Source organism: Urocampus carinirostris, chromosome 19, assembly GCF_059441175.1.
Source record: "Urocampus carinirostris isolate Australia breed hairy pipefish chromosome 19, RoL_Ucar_1.0, whole genome shotgun sequence".
Lineage (NCBI taxonomy): Eukaryota > Metazoa > Chordata > Actinopteri > Syngnathiformes > Syngnathidae > Urocampus > Urocampus carinirostris.
In genome coordinates, this window is record NC_142367.1 from 1,306,510 (window position 1) to 1,318,792 (window position 12,283).

Sequence of the window (12,283 nt, forward strand, 5' to 3'; positions counted from 1 at the left end):
CAAGTGGTTCCTGACATCGCAGTCGTTTCTTCAGCAATACTATATTTTCTACATCATAAAAGAACAAAACTGTAAAGAGCAGCTTGATTTGATGCATCAGTATTTTAAAAATCTCATTTTTAATATCCTCAAATATCCATCAGTCCATTATCTGCACCGCTTATCCTCAGTAGGGCTGTGAGGGTGCTGGAGCCCATCTCAGCTGTCTTCGGGCAGTGGGCAAGGGACACCCTGAACTGGTTGCCAGCCAGTCACGGGGCACACAGTGACAGACCACCATTCACACCGCTCATTTACACCGAGGGACAATTTGGTTAGGCCAATTAACCTGACATGCATGTTTTTGGAATGTGGGAGGAAACCGGAGTCCCCGGAGGAAACCCACGCAAGCACGGGGAGAACATGCAAACTCCACACAGGAGGTTCTGTATCATGACCTCACAAGAGTACCGCACACGCGCTAACCACTGCGCCGCCGTGCTGCCCCGATACAGATTCATTCAAACAGTATGTTCAAATATTGAAATAGAGGTTGAGATAGATATATAGTGGACCAAACAGAATAGTGTATAATTTAAAACAATAAAAAATACAAGTGTTTTTCAAATGACTTTACAATAAACAAAAATACATACTCACGCTCCCCTGCTTGCTACATTCAAAAAAAGAACAACAGTACATACAAACATTTTCTTCGGGATGTTCAAAAATATCAGAAAATTGCTATTAGTTAGATTTTGTATTGTGCACCTTTTTCCTAGTACAGGACAGTGCTATAGCGCTTCTGCCAGCGTGTGGCGCTGTGAGAGCTCACCCAGCATCCATCCCGAAGAAGAAATCCGGCTTCCTCTTCCTAGATTGTGTGTAAACATACTATACTGCATCTCCAGCGTGCTAAGAACTGTGGCATTTTTATTGTTTGATATCTCGTGCATCCATTCAACATGGTTCATATAAAACAGGGCTGTTAAACTAATTTCAACTCGGGGGCCATGTGATAGAACAAACATTCTCTTGGGGGCCGGACTAGTAGATTAGAGAGGAAGAAAAAAGAGAAAAATAAATAAGAAAGAGAGGGGGAGAGAAAAAGAGAGAAGGTGGGACAAAGAAATAGAGAAAGGGTGAAAGAGAGGGAGAGAGAGGGAATGTGCGAAACAAAAGAGATAAGAGAGAAATAGTGAGAGAGGGGGAAAGAAAGAGAAAGAAATCCAAAGAGAAATAGAAAGAGAGAAGGAGAGAAAAGAGAAGAAGAGAAAGAGAGAAGGGGCGAAAGAGGGAATGGGAAAGCAAGAGAAAGAAAAGAGATAGAAAAGGAAAAAATGAAGAAAGAGGAAAAGAAGGTCTAAAGACGCAAAGAGAGAAAGAGACAAAGCAAAACATAGAGAGAGAGATACAAGTGCAGCATTTGTGAGAGGCAACATCAAGTGGACATATTTCAACCTGCAGCTCGTTTTTCTCTTGTGCTTCCCTCAGCGTTGCTCGCTGGCCGGATTCAATCCCTTAGCAGGACTGATCCGGCCCGCGGGCTGCCTCTTTGTCACCCCTGGTATAGAGTGCAAAGTGGAGGTGAGCCGTTTCATTTGAAATTAAAGTGGGATAAGATAGCCTGATGCGGGAAAAAAATGGTAGGCCACTTTCTACCACGGGGGAGGACGTAGCCTAACTTTTTGAGCATTTTTCTAAAAGTAAGTCAAACTTCACCTATTTATCTTTGTAGAGGATATTATTTTATTAAATGTTTATTTTTTAGTATAAAACAATAGTTTACTTAAAGTAAGATGGACAACATGGCGGCGCATGGATACATGCTTGCGGCTCGTTCTCCAGCTAATCTTCTATCTATTGCCGTTCTCTTGTCTTTTTTGCTTTTACTTTTGGACACATGTGTGGCCAAAAATACTTACAGTAGGGACGAACTTATTCGGTTGGGTGGGCGTCTAAATTTCGTCTTTTCGGGCACTTTTTATACCGCCTATGATATACCGAGCGAACTTCAAAGAGACCCGGCATCCTTGTGGACGGCTATTCCGCTTAATAAACGACGTCAACGCCGCCGTAAGGACAGAAAACAGAAGCGTGGTTGCCGTGCAGGTAGATGTGTGAAGCGTGCGAAGTCTAAGCAGCAAGATGGACGCGAGGAAGGACGCGAGGATGTAAATAATTCCACCATTCATCCCTCGCCGGTGTTGTGCCCGGGCACAACACCGGACAACCCACACGAAAAGCCACAAGAGCGGCAGCTTTTGAAGATTTCGACAAAGACTACAAAGAGTTCAGCTAAGTCAAATGATTCAGCAAAGCTGAAATTTGGTCTGTTAAATATTAGATCGCTTGCTCCAAAAGCTTTACTTGTTGATAACATTATTCGTGATTATAAACTTAACTGTATGGGTCTGTGTGAAACTTGGTTACGCTCGGATGAGTACTTAGCGCTAAATTATGCTTCTCCCCCAGACTACGAGAGTAGCCATATAGCACGCGCGTTGAAAAGGGGTGGTGGTGTTGCGCTAATTTTTGAAAAATCGCTCAAATTTAATCCACGTACCTCTAATAATTACAAGGCGTTTGAGGCTCTTGTGATGCGGTCCTCTCTATTGTCAATTTATGTAATAACTATCTATCGTGCACCTGGGCCATACACAACTTTCTTAGACGAATTTGCTGAACTTTTGTCTGAACTAGTAACCTATGCAGACAAAATTATAATTATGGGAGACTTTAACATTCATATGAACTCCCCACTCAATTCACTTACTATTGCGTTTAGGTCTCTAATTGATGCATTTGGCTTTAATCAACTGGTTGATTTGCCAACCCATAAAAATGGGAACACGCTAGACTTGATTCTGACTCGAGGAGTTTTAACCTCAAACATTATGGTGTTACCGTGTACTACCGTTATCTCGGATCATTATTTAGTTACATTTGAGGTGCTAGCTAAGAGTAGTGTTAAAAAAGCTGAAGTATTTAGCGGACGCAACATAAGCACTGGCACAGTTTCTGAGCTCTTTGAACTCCTTCCTGGAGCAGATAGTTCGACACACTCTGCTCAGGACTTAATGGTCTTCTTTACTAAGAAGATTCAATGCATACAGGAAGAAATTGCTAAAGAAATTATTAATACCACACATATTAAAGGACTGAAATTTACAGATGCACGACAGGGTGGCTGCCTTGGGAAAATGGCCGGTTTTAGTGAACTGTCACTTGATGATCTCAAACAGGTGGTAAATGCGGCCAAACCGACAACTTGCCAGTTCGACCCGCTCCCAGGTTCACTTATTAAAAGTCTTTTTGGCGTCCTTGGACCTTCAGTTCTAAATATTATAAACATATCACTCTCCTCAGGTGTAGTTCCAGCAGCTTTTAAGTCCGCCGTTATTAAACCCACACTGAAACGACCCAACCTTGATCCAGAAATATTAAGTAATTACAGACCTGTGTCAAACCTACCTTTCCTCTCTAAAGTACTCGAAAAAGTAGTGGCACAGCAGCTGAATGCTTTCATATCCGAGAATAACCTTTTTGAATCCATGCAATCAGGATTCAGGGCTAACCACTCTACTGAGACAGTTCTGATCAAGGTAACAAATGATCTCCTAATGTCAATGGATTCTGGCGCTTCATCACTTTTGCTGCTGCTGGATCTTAGTGCTGCTTTTGACACAGTGCACCACAATATCCTACTAGAACGGTTGGAAAAATGGATTGGTCTCTCAGGAACCGTCCTCTCGTGGTTCAGATCCTACCTCTCAGATAGGACGCACTGTGTTAAATATGGTGAAATGACATCTGAGCCCTTTAATGTTACCTGCGGTGTTCCGCAGGGTTCAGTGCTTGGCCCCCTTCTTTTCAACATTTACATGCTTCCATTAGGTGACATTATTCGCAAGTACAATATCAGCTTCCACTGCTACGCAGACGACACTCAACTCTATCTTCCGTTGGAGGAATCTTGCACACTAAACTGTGGAAATTTGGAGGCCTGCCTCACTGAGATAAAAGAGTGGATGTCACTCAATTTCTTGCGTCTTAACTCTGAAAAGACCGAAATGTTAGTCATTGGTCCATCTAAATGCCGTGACTTATTCTCAAAAACTGCTGTGAACATTGACAAATGTCACATCACACAGAGTGACTTAGTTAAAAATTTAGGTGTCATATTTGACCCTGATCTAACCTTTGAGATGCATGTAAAGAAAATTACTAGAACCGCTTTCTTCCATCTTCGTAACATTGCCAAAATCCGTTCAATACTGTCTCAGTCTGATGCGGAAACTATAATTCATGCATTTGTTACCTCCCGTCTCGATTACTGTAATGCACTACTCTCCGGTCTCCCGAAGTCCAGAATCAAGTCTCTTCAGCTAGTACAAAATGCCGCAGCGAGGCTTTTAACTAGGACAAAAAAGTACGATCACATAACACCGATTTTGGCTAACTTGCACTGGCTCCCAGTTAGCCAAAGATGTGACTTCAAAGTTCTCTTAGTATTGTACAAAATCATACATGGACTTGCTCCCTCTTATCTCTCAGATCTGATCTGCCCCTATGTCCCGGTCCGAAGCCTACGATCTGAGAGTGCCGGTCTTCTGGTGATCCCGAGAGCAAAGAAGTGTTCTGCTGGTTCGAGAGCGTTCTCCATTCGGGCACCGGTGCTGTGGAATGCTCTTCCCCCTGAGATCCGATCTGCAACCTCAGTGTCTCATTCTCATCTCATTGCACCGCTTATCCTCAGTAGGGTTGCGGGGGTGCTGGAGCCCATCCCAGCAATCATCGGGCAGTGGGCAGGGGACACCCTGAACTGGTTGCCAGCCAATCGCAGGGCACACAGGGACAGACAACTCGCTCGCTCATTCACACTTAGGGACAATTTGGACCGGCCAATCCACCTGAAATGCATGTCTTTGGAATGTGGGAGGAAACCGGAGTGCCCGGAGGAAACCCACGCAAGCACGGGGAGAACATACAAACTCCGCACAGTATGTCCCGTAGCTGGATTTGAACCCACACAGGAGGTTCCCAAGACCTCAGTGGAAATGTTTAAATCTAAACTTAAAACTCACTTCTACTCCATTGCTTATGAATAATAACCTACTCTTCTTGTCGACTGAAAAATAGTCTGTGTAACATACTATACTAATCTGTGAAGCCCTTACAGACTTATTGTGATTAAGGGCTATACAAATAAAAATGACTTGACTTGACTTGACTTATACAAGCCTTAAACGTACTGATAAAACCTTAAACATACATTCCATGCAAAATATAGCACTGAAGAAACAAATTCAACTTACGAACGATTGCCCGGAACGTATTTTGTTCCTTTTGAGCCGCGCACTGGCCAGACTTCTCCGCGCACAGGAAATTATATCCAGTGACAGTGCAGGCAGGTGAAAACAACACGTTTTCTCTTGGTGGTGTTTTTAAATGCGGTATTTTGAAGTCAATGACGAGGCTGCATGAAATTGAGTAAAGTCAGCTACATCTTTCGGCTCAGCTCCCAAACTGCCTTTCAGGTTCTTTTTGTCGCTTTAATACATATGTTATTAATTATGTAACATTATGCACAAAATGGCTTAAAAGAAGGGGTCGTTTTTGATGCTGACCATGTCCACTCTCTCCCGGCTTTCGACCTCTTTTTGTCCCCTACCACGTCTACTCTCCTCTCCTTGCTTACGACCCGACCACGTTTTTGCACTCCCGTCTTGGCTACTGACCCGTTTTTCCGTTCTCGACACCGCCGTCGCTCGCCACAGAGATCTGCTTCCCGACCTGCTTCCCGCGTCCAGCAATCCCCGGATCATGGGCGCAACCCTTTCTCTTTCCTTTAAAAAAACTAAAAACCTAACGCAATTGGGTCCTGTTTCTGTTCTGGTCCTGACACAGATTGAAAAAAGGGAAAAGAGAGAAAAGGAAAAAAAGCAGGATAAAAAAACAAGCAAAAGAGGAAAAAGCAAGAAGAGAGAAAAAAATACAGAAAAAAAATACAGAACAAAAGTAAAATTCTGACGAAGACATTGTTAACCTTATATATCCCGGCTGACGTTCAAAGAAACTGTGCGGGTCAGATGTATCGACATTTCGTTCTGTATACACGTGTACACGAATGACAATAAAGTAAATCAGATTCTAAATCTGAATCTGAAAAGGTTATTATTTTGTCACAATAGTTGAAAATCTCATGTAAAATTTCTTGTAAAAACAACCGTACAACTTTTCCAATAATGCAGTCGTCAATTTATTTCATACGCGAAAAATAATTTGGAGAAGCTTGAACCCCAGAAAGGAAGATCTATGAGTTCCTTACAAAATTAGGTTGAAGTGGCAGGTCTTGTAGTGGGTAAACTAGTGGGACGAAGGAACTCATGGGAGGAAAAGCTTGTAGTCTTGGCAAAAAAACATCAGCGGCATGATGTGGGAGCCTGGAGTATTTATGGCATAGGTGGCTAATTGCTTGATTGTTAATGTTAAACTCTCCTTAGTGGTGCGGGAAGACTCCATTGTTGTTTTTTTCCCGATCTTCTCAATAGTTTTTACCAAAGTAATAGTATTAATTTCATCACATGTCGCGGCTCATCTCTAAAGAATGGGATAACACATTGCATTGAAGAACAACGGCGCCCAAATGATGTAGATGCTGTATCTGAATCAGATCAGTAGGCTTCTCCTGCTACTGATAAACATGGGGACCATTGCTATCTGTTTCATGTAGGGGGCACCGCCAGGCTGAACTTGCCCAAGACACACTGCAAAAAGTGGTGCCCCTATAACCCAAGTGGTTCAGGGATTCATGAACCATGATTTAAATCTTTATTTTTTATTACTGAATAACATTTTTGTACAACTAGGAGGCATTAAGTATTACACACTGTCCCTTTTAATTAGAAAAAAAATGTGGTATTTCACCAACAGGGCCCCTGAGCCAGCCAATGGTGTCAGAGCTGAACAGAAACCCCGCCTCCAACAGCAGAAGGCCAGCTGACAAGAACCTGGGCCCCATGTTACCGGCCACACGACATATTCTACGCCACTTCTATGCGCCTTTTAACCACAAGTTGGTGCAACTATTGAGAAACGAAGCCTTCCTCTGGGACTCATAAAACAGACAAAGACTCTCTGCTTTTGTTGTGTCTGTGGATGTGACAAAATAGCATTAAATCACTTTTTTTCCCCCGAGGGAGGGGTGTCAAATTTATTTTAGCTGTGGGCGACATGATAGAACAAAATCTCATGGGGGTCACATGAGTAGATTTAACAGAAAGATAGATAAAGAAAGAGGGGGGAAAAAACAAGAGAGAACAGGAGACTGCGTAAGAAAGTGAGATACGAGAACAGAGGCGGAATAAAAAAGAGAGGAAGAAACTGAAATAAAGCAAGAAAGACAGATATAGATCAAGAAAGAGAGAAGGAGAAGGAGAGATGAAAGAGAGAGCAAAAGATTGAGTGTGAGAAAGAGAGAGAGAGAAAGAAAGTAAGAAAAAAGTTAAACGGAGAAAAATATGTTATCAAAGTGGAAAAAAGAAGAGAAAAAAGAAAATACTATACATAGAAAAATACAGAGAACAAGTGAGTAAGAGAGAGAAAGAAGGACAGAGAGATAGAGAAAAATGGAGAAAGAAAGAGAAAGCACAATGCAGAGAGAGAAAGCACAGCAGTGAGAGAAGGGAAAAGGAGAGAAGAAGAGAAAGAAAAAATGAGAAAGGGGCAGAAAAAGAAAGAAGGGAAGAAACAAAGGGAAATACATTGAGACCGAGTGAGATAAAGAAATAGAGGAGAGAAAGCAAGAGTAAAAGAGTGCGTGTGAAAAAGACAGGGAGAGAGTCAGAGAAAAAGGAGTGAGAAAAGAGGGGAGAGATAAGGTGATTAGAGAAAAAATAAGTCAGAACAATAAATAAATAGAGGGAAAGGGAAAGAAAAAGGAGAGAGAAAAATTAAAAAAGAAAGAGATGAACAGTGAGAAGGAGAACAGAGAAAACATAATAAAACTTATTTCCCTGAAATGAATTATTTCGCAATTTTGGAACCATTCCTGATTTTTCAACGTTCGGACCATACTTTGCCAACATCATGTTTCAGGGGCCTCGTTGCTGCGCACATAACTTTAACCCTCTTGTGTTAGCTTTCAGGTAACACGCAACATGTCAGCGGGTTGGTGGAGACCCATGTCTTAAATCAGCTGTGAAATACACTAAAAACATTAATACATCATCTATTTATCTCTCATCTCTTAATTAAGTACTACAAAAGGAACAGCTGAGCAAGAGGCCGCTGGTGATATTCAACTGTTTCCCTCTAGAGTTTACTGACCTACGATGTGTCAGTGTGGCACTCAAGCTGCACAGTAGCAGACAGGGTGAGGCTGCAGAGGTTGACAGATACTGCACAAAAAAAACCCTGGCGTCCCACTGCCTTCTTCACATGACATCTACAATACCAGATGCCTGAACAGAACGAAAGCCATCATTAAGGACATCACTCACCCTGGTTTCCATTTGTTCAGCCTGCTACCCTTTGGTAGGCATACAGATTCCATCCATCCATTATCTGCACCGCTTATCCTCAGTAGGGTCGCGGGGGTGCTGGGGCCCATCCCAGCTATCACCCGGCAGTTGGCAGGGGACACCCTGAGCTGGTTGCCAGACAGTCGCAGGGAACACAGGGACAGACAATTCGCTCGCTCATTCACACCTAGGGACAATTTGGACCGGCCAATTCACCTGATATGCACGTTTTTTGGAATGTGGGAGGAAACCGGAGTGCCCGGAGGAAACCCACGCAAGCACGAGGAGAACATACAATCTCCACACAGGAGGTTCGATCTCATGACCTCAGAACTGTGCCGCGCACGCGCTAACCACTGCGCCACCGTGCTGCCCCGATACAGATTCATTAGAGCCAAAACAAATACACTCAGAGACAGCTTTTTCCCCACAGCTATTTGCTGCACCTATTTGTCAAGTCGTGATATGTATTTGCACCGTAAATAACAAATTGTCTGGTGTTTTGTAATATATATATTTATATATATATATATATATATATATATATATATATGTATATATGTATGTGTATATATGTGTGTGTGTATGTAAACACATCGGTAATTGCACTACTTGTAGATGTTATGTTACTTTTTAAATTCAATTAATTTTTTTAATTATTTGCTGCCAGGACCAGAACAGAAACAGGACCCAATTCCGTTACGTTTCTCACAAGTTTTATTGGAGGAAAGCGGAAGGGCTACGCCCACAATCCGGTGTTCGCTGGACGCGGGAAGCAAGTCGCTCTCGTACTCGGATTGAGATTCGAACACGGAAGTGGATCTTCCGTAGCAAGCAATGGTGGTGTCAGGGACAGAAAAACAGGTTAGTAGGAGAGAAAAAACGTGGTCGGGGTCAGAAACGGGTCGTAAGCCAGAACGGGAGAGTAGACGTAATCGGGGACAAACAGAGGTCGTAAGCCGGGACGCAAGAGCAGACGTGGTCAGGATCAAAACGGGTCGTAGCCGTAGACATACGGGAGCAAAAAACGGGACAGGTGGGAGTCAGGGTTGAAAAAGGCCTGCCTAATATTCACTGAGGTTCGCAGACGGACTGACCACAGGGGACTGACAGGACAGGTTTCAAGTAGTGACAGGGAGCCAATCAGAACCCGCGGCTAGTGACGCCAAATGAGCGGGCACAGCTGAATCACATCAGTAATCATGACATTTTGCAGCGTTGAATTTCATTGACATTTTGTGTAATGAGATTTATGGCGTTCTATTCTTTTTCTATTGTAAGGCCTCCTTATTCAAGAAATTATGCTTTTTCCCATTTTTGTTGTGTGTCAATTGGCCTTATTTCTGCCAGTATACCACCAGATTTCAATTTAAAACAATCATCAAATGAACCTCTAAAGAATTATATAAATAAATAGATAAAAGTTGCTTTGTCACCTGACTATCACCAACTGGTATTTTTATTTTAATATTACGAACCATATTGATATCAGTTTTGACTCCTAAATATTTATTTCCAGAACAAGGCAACATTTTTTTCAGCAATAGATCTTTGATCCTCAGGAAGCTGTCAACCAGACATTCTGTTATCACTGTTATTTCATTTTGTTGATGTCTGTCATTTTGTCTCTACAGCCCTTTGTTACTTTTACAGAAGATTACTGGGGCTCCCAGGTCTACCTTGAAGAAATGGGCCTACTCAGTTTTAGGGGGGGGTCAAAAACCTAACCAAGGTATGGGGTCTTTCCTGATTGGAAGGTGCGTCATATGGATTCCCAGGGGTTTGGTGGACTTCTTTTTCTTGTTTTAAATAGCTCACAGAGATGTGAGGAGTGTGATTGCGATATCTCACTTAGTGGGAGTTATCGCGAACACAATTTCCAATCTCCCCCCCAAAAAGTTTTGATTTCCGAAACAAAATTCTATTTCACTAAAACACAAAATACTCATTAAAAAGAATACAAATTAAATATGTTCACCCCCATTTTCCAGGTGGGTTACATTGTCTTTAAATATGATGAGTATATAAATTATTTTAATTTTTTTTTTTTTTTTGTATCTTTTTTTAGCTTTGTAAATATTTTGTTGTGCTGTGGGTTTGGAGTCAGGTTGGGAATAACAGAGTGGAAATTTGACGCACTCACCCTGGCTCAGCAGCATGATGACGACTAGAGTGACAAGCACGACCTTCATGATATTCCTACGACTATGCGACGGAAATGTCCTTTTTCCTTGTTGTGGCCATCTATACAGGATCCAGTCACCCAAAATTTCCATATTCCGGTCAACAAAACTCTAATATTTACTTTTGTCCAATCTAATACTGGAAACCCTTGGACAACTACATAAACACATTGCAACCCAGGAACAGCCTGACCAAATGATAGACATGTTGAGCCAAGAAGGCAGACTCAAATATTTTTCCATGTAACGGGTATAATAATAACTTGTTTTGTTGAAATTCCTGCTGAAATATGTTTGTATAGTTGTGAATAGGTGTCCTGCAATGAAGAGTCCAACAGCACCACTTGCTGGTATGGGGTAAAATTTAGTTCAGCCTCTGATTTTATGACCGGAATGCAGATATTGTTGGCAGTCTCCAGCGCGCTGCTAACTGTCAGGACCAGAATGGAAACAGGACCCACTTGCGTGCGTTTCTCTCATTTTATCGGGAAGAAGGGAAAGGATAGTACACACGATCCGTAGATCGCAGGTCGCGGGAGTAGGTTGCTCAGACGCGGAAGTGGCATTTCCGTGGCGAGCGATGGCGGTGTCGAGAGCGGAAAAAACAGATCAGGAGCCGGGAAAACAGACGGGAATCAGAACAGGAGAGATTCATGGTTAAAAGCTTGTCTAGCGTAAGCTGAGGTCCGCAGACAGACTGACAACCGGTGACAGAAAGACAGGGGTATAAAAAGTGACAGGTAGCCAATCAGCGTCCGAGGCAGTTGCCGCCAAAGGAGCAGGCTCAGGTGCCTCGCATCAGTAATCATGACACTAACGGTAAGCCACGATCTTTTGGTGCTCCGCAAAAAGTTAATTGATAACATTAAAACCACAACTGACGAATCTCGCAACATACACAGTATTTTAATTTATATTGTCAAGCTTTTTGGATTTATTTTCGTTTTGTTTCTGTCGCCATGTATGTTAATTTTGCCATACGTTGTACTGTATTGAAATGCTAATTTACCTCACAGATGTTGAGAACCAGCGGAGGTGCTAATCACATGATGTGTGTATTTTGTGTCGCCCATTGCAGGTAAATTGTTCCTGTTTTTACACTCGTTATTGAAATTCTTTCTATTTTTACAAATATATAAAAAGGATGATGATGGTTAAAATTCAGATTAAAAAATATGTCGAGTTGAATTCATTGTAAAAGTGATAACCACTATATGACCACTTGTTAAAAGTATCTTGTTGAAAGGGATGTAAAAATTATCTTAATGGTTGATTTTGTTAACTGTATTGGATGTCAACTGAGAAGAAAACTATTCAATATGCTTCCGATGTTGAGAAGCAGCGGAGCTGCTGACCACATGGTGTGTGAATGTTGTGTCGTTCATTGCAGTCTCCAGCGCGCTGCTAACGCAACTGTAATAAAAGCCTCATCGAGTCCAGACTGAATGTGGGTCCTTGGTGGGACGGGTACACAACAGATACATCTAGACTAAAATTCTGAAGACCATTTATTGGTGTAAAAGAGAGTACCTGAGTTTTTAAAATGAATTGAATGAAGGAGCGGAGGCAGGCTGCTGACTTTTTAGCACGTCCGCC

General features: G+C 42.2%; 1 protein-coding gene across 3 annotated transcripts in view; it reads left to right on the forward strand.

The window, feature by feature from the left end:
* The window catches only part of LOC148346854 (carbohydrate sulfotransferase 15-like), an 85,104-nt gene extending 72,978 nt beyond the window's left edge, over nt 1-12,126 (forward strand). For all 3 annotated transcript variants that reach the window (XM_088323264.1, XM_088323263.1, XM_088323265.1), the window contains one exon: nt 6,916-12,126. In XM_088323264.1, the coding sequence (XP_088179390.1) occupies nt 6,916-7,103 (188 nt within the window). In that variant the 3' untranslated portion in view covers nt 7,104-12,126. The remainder of the gene's footprint in view (nt 1-6,915) is intronic.
* Nucleotides 12,127-12,283: the final 157 nt, after the last annotated feature.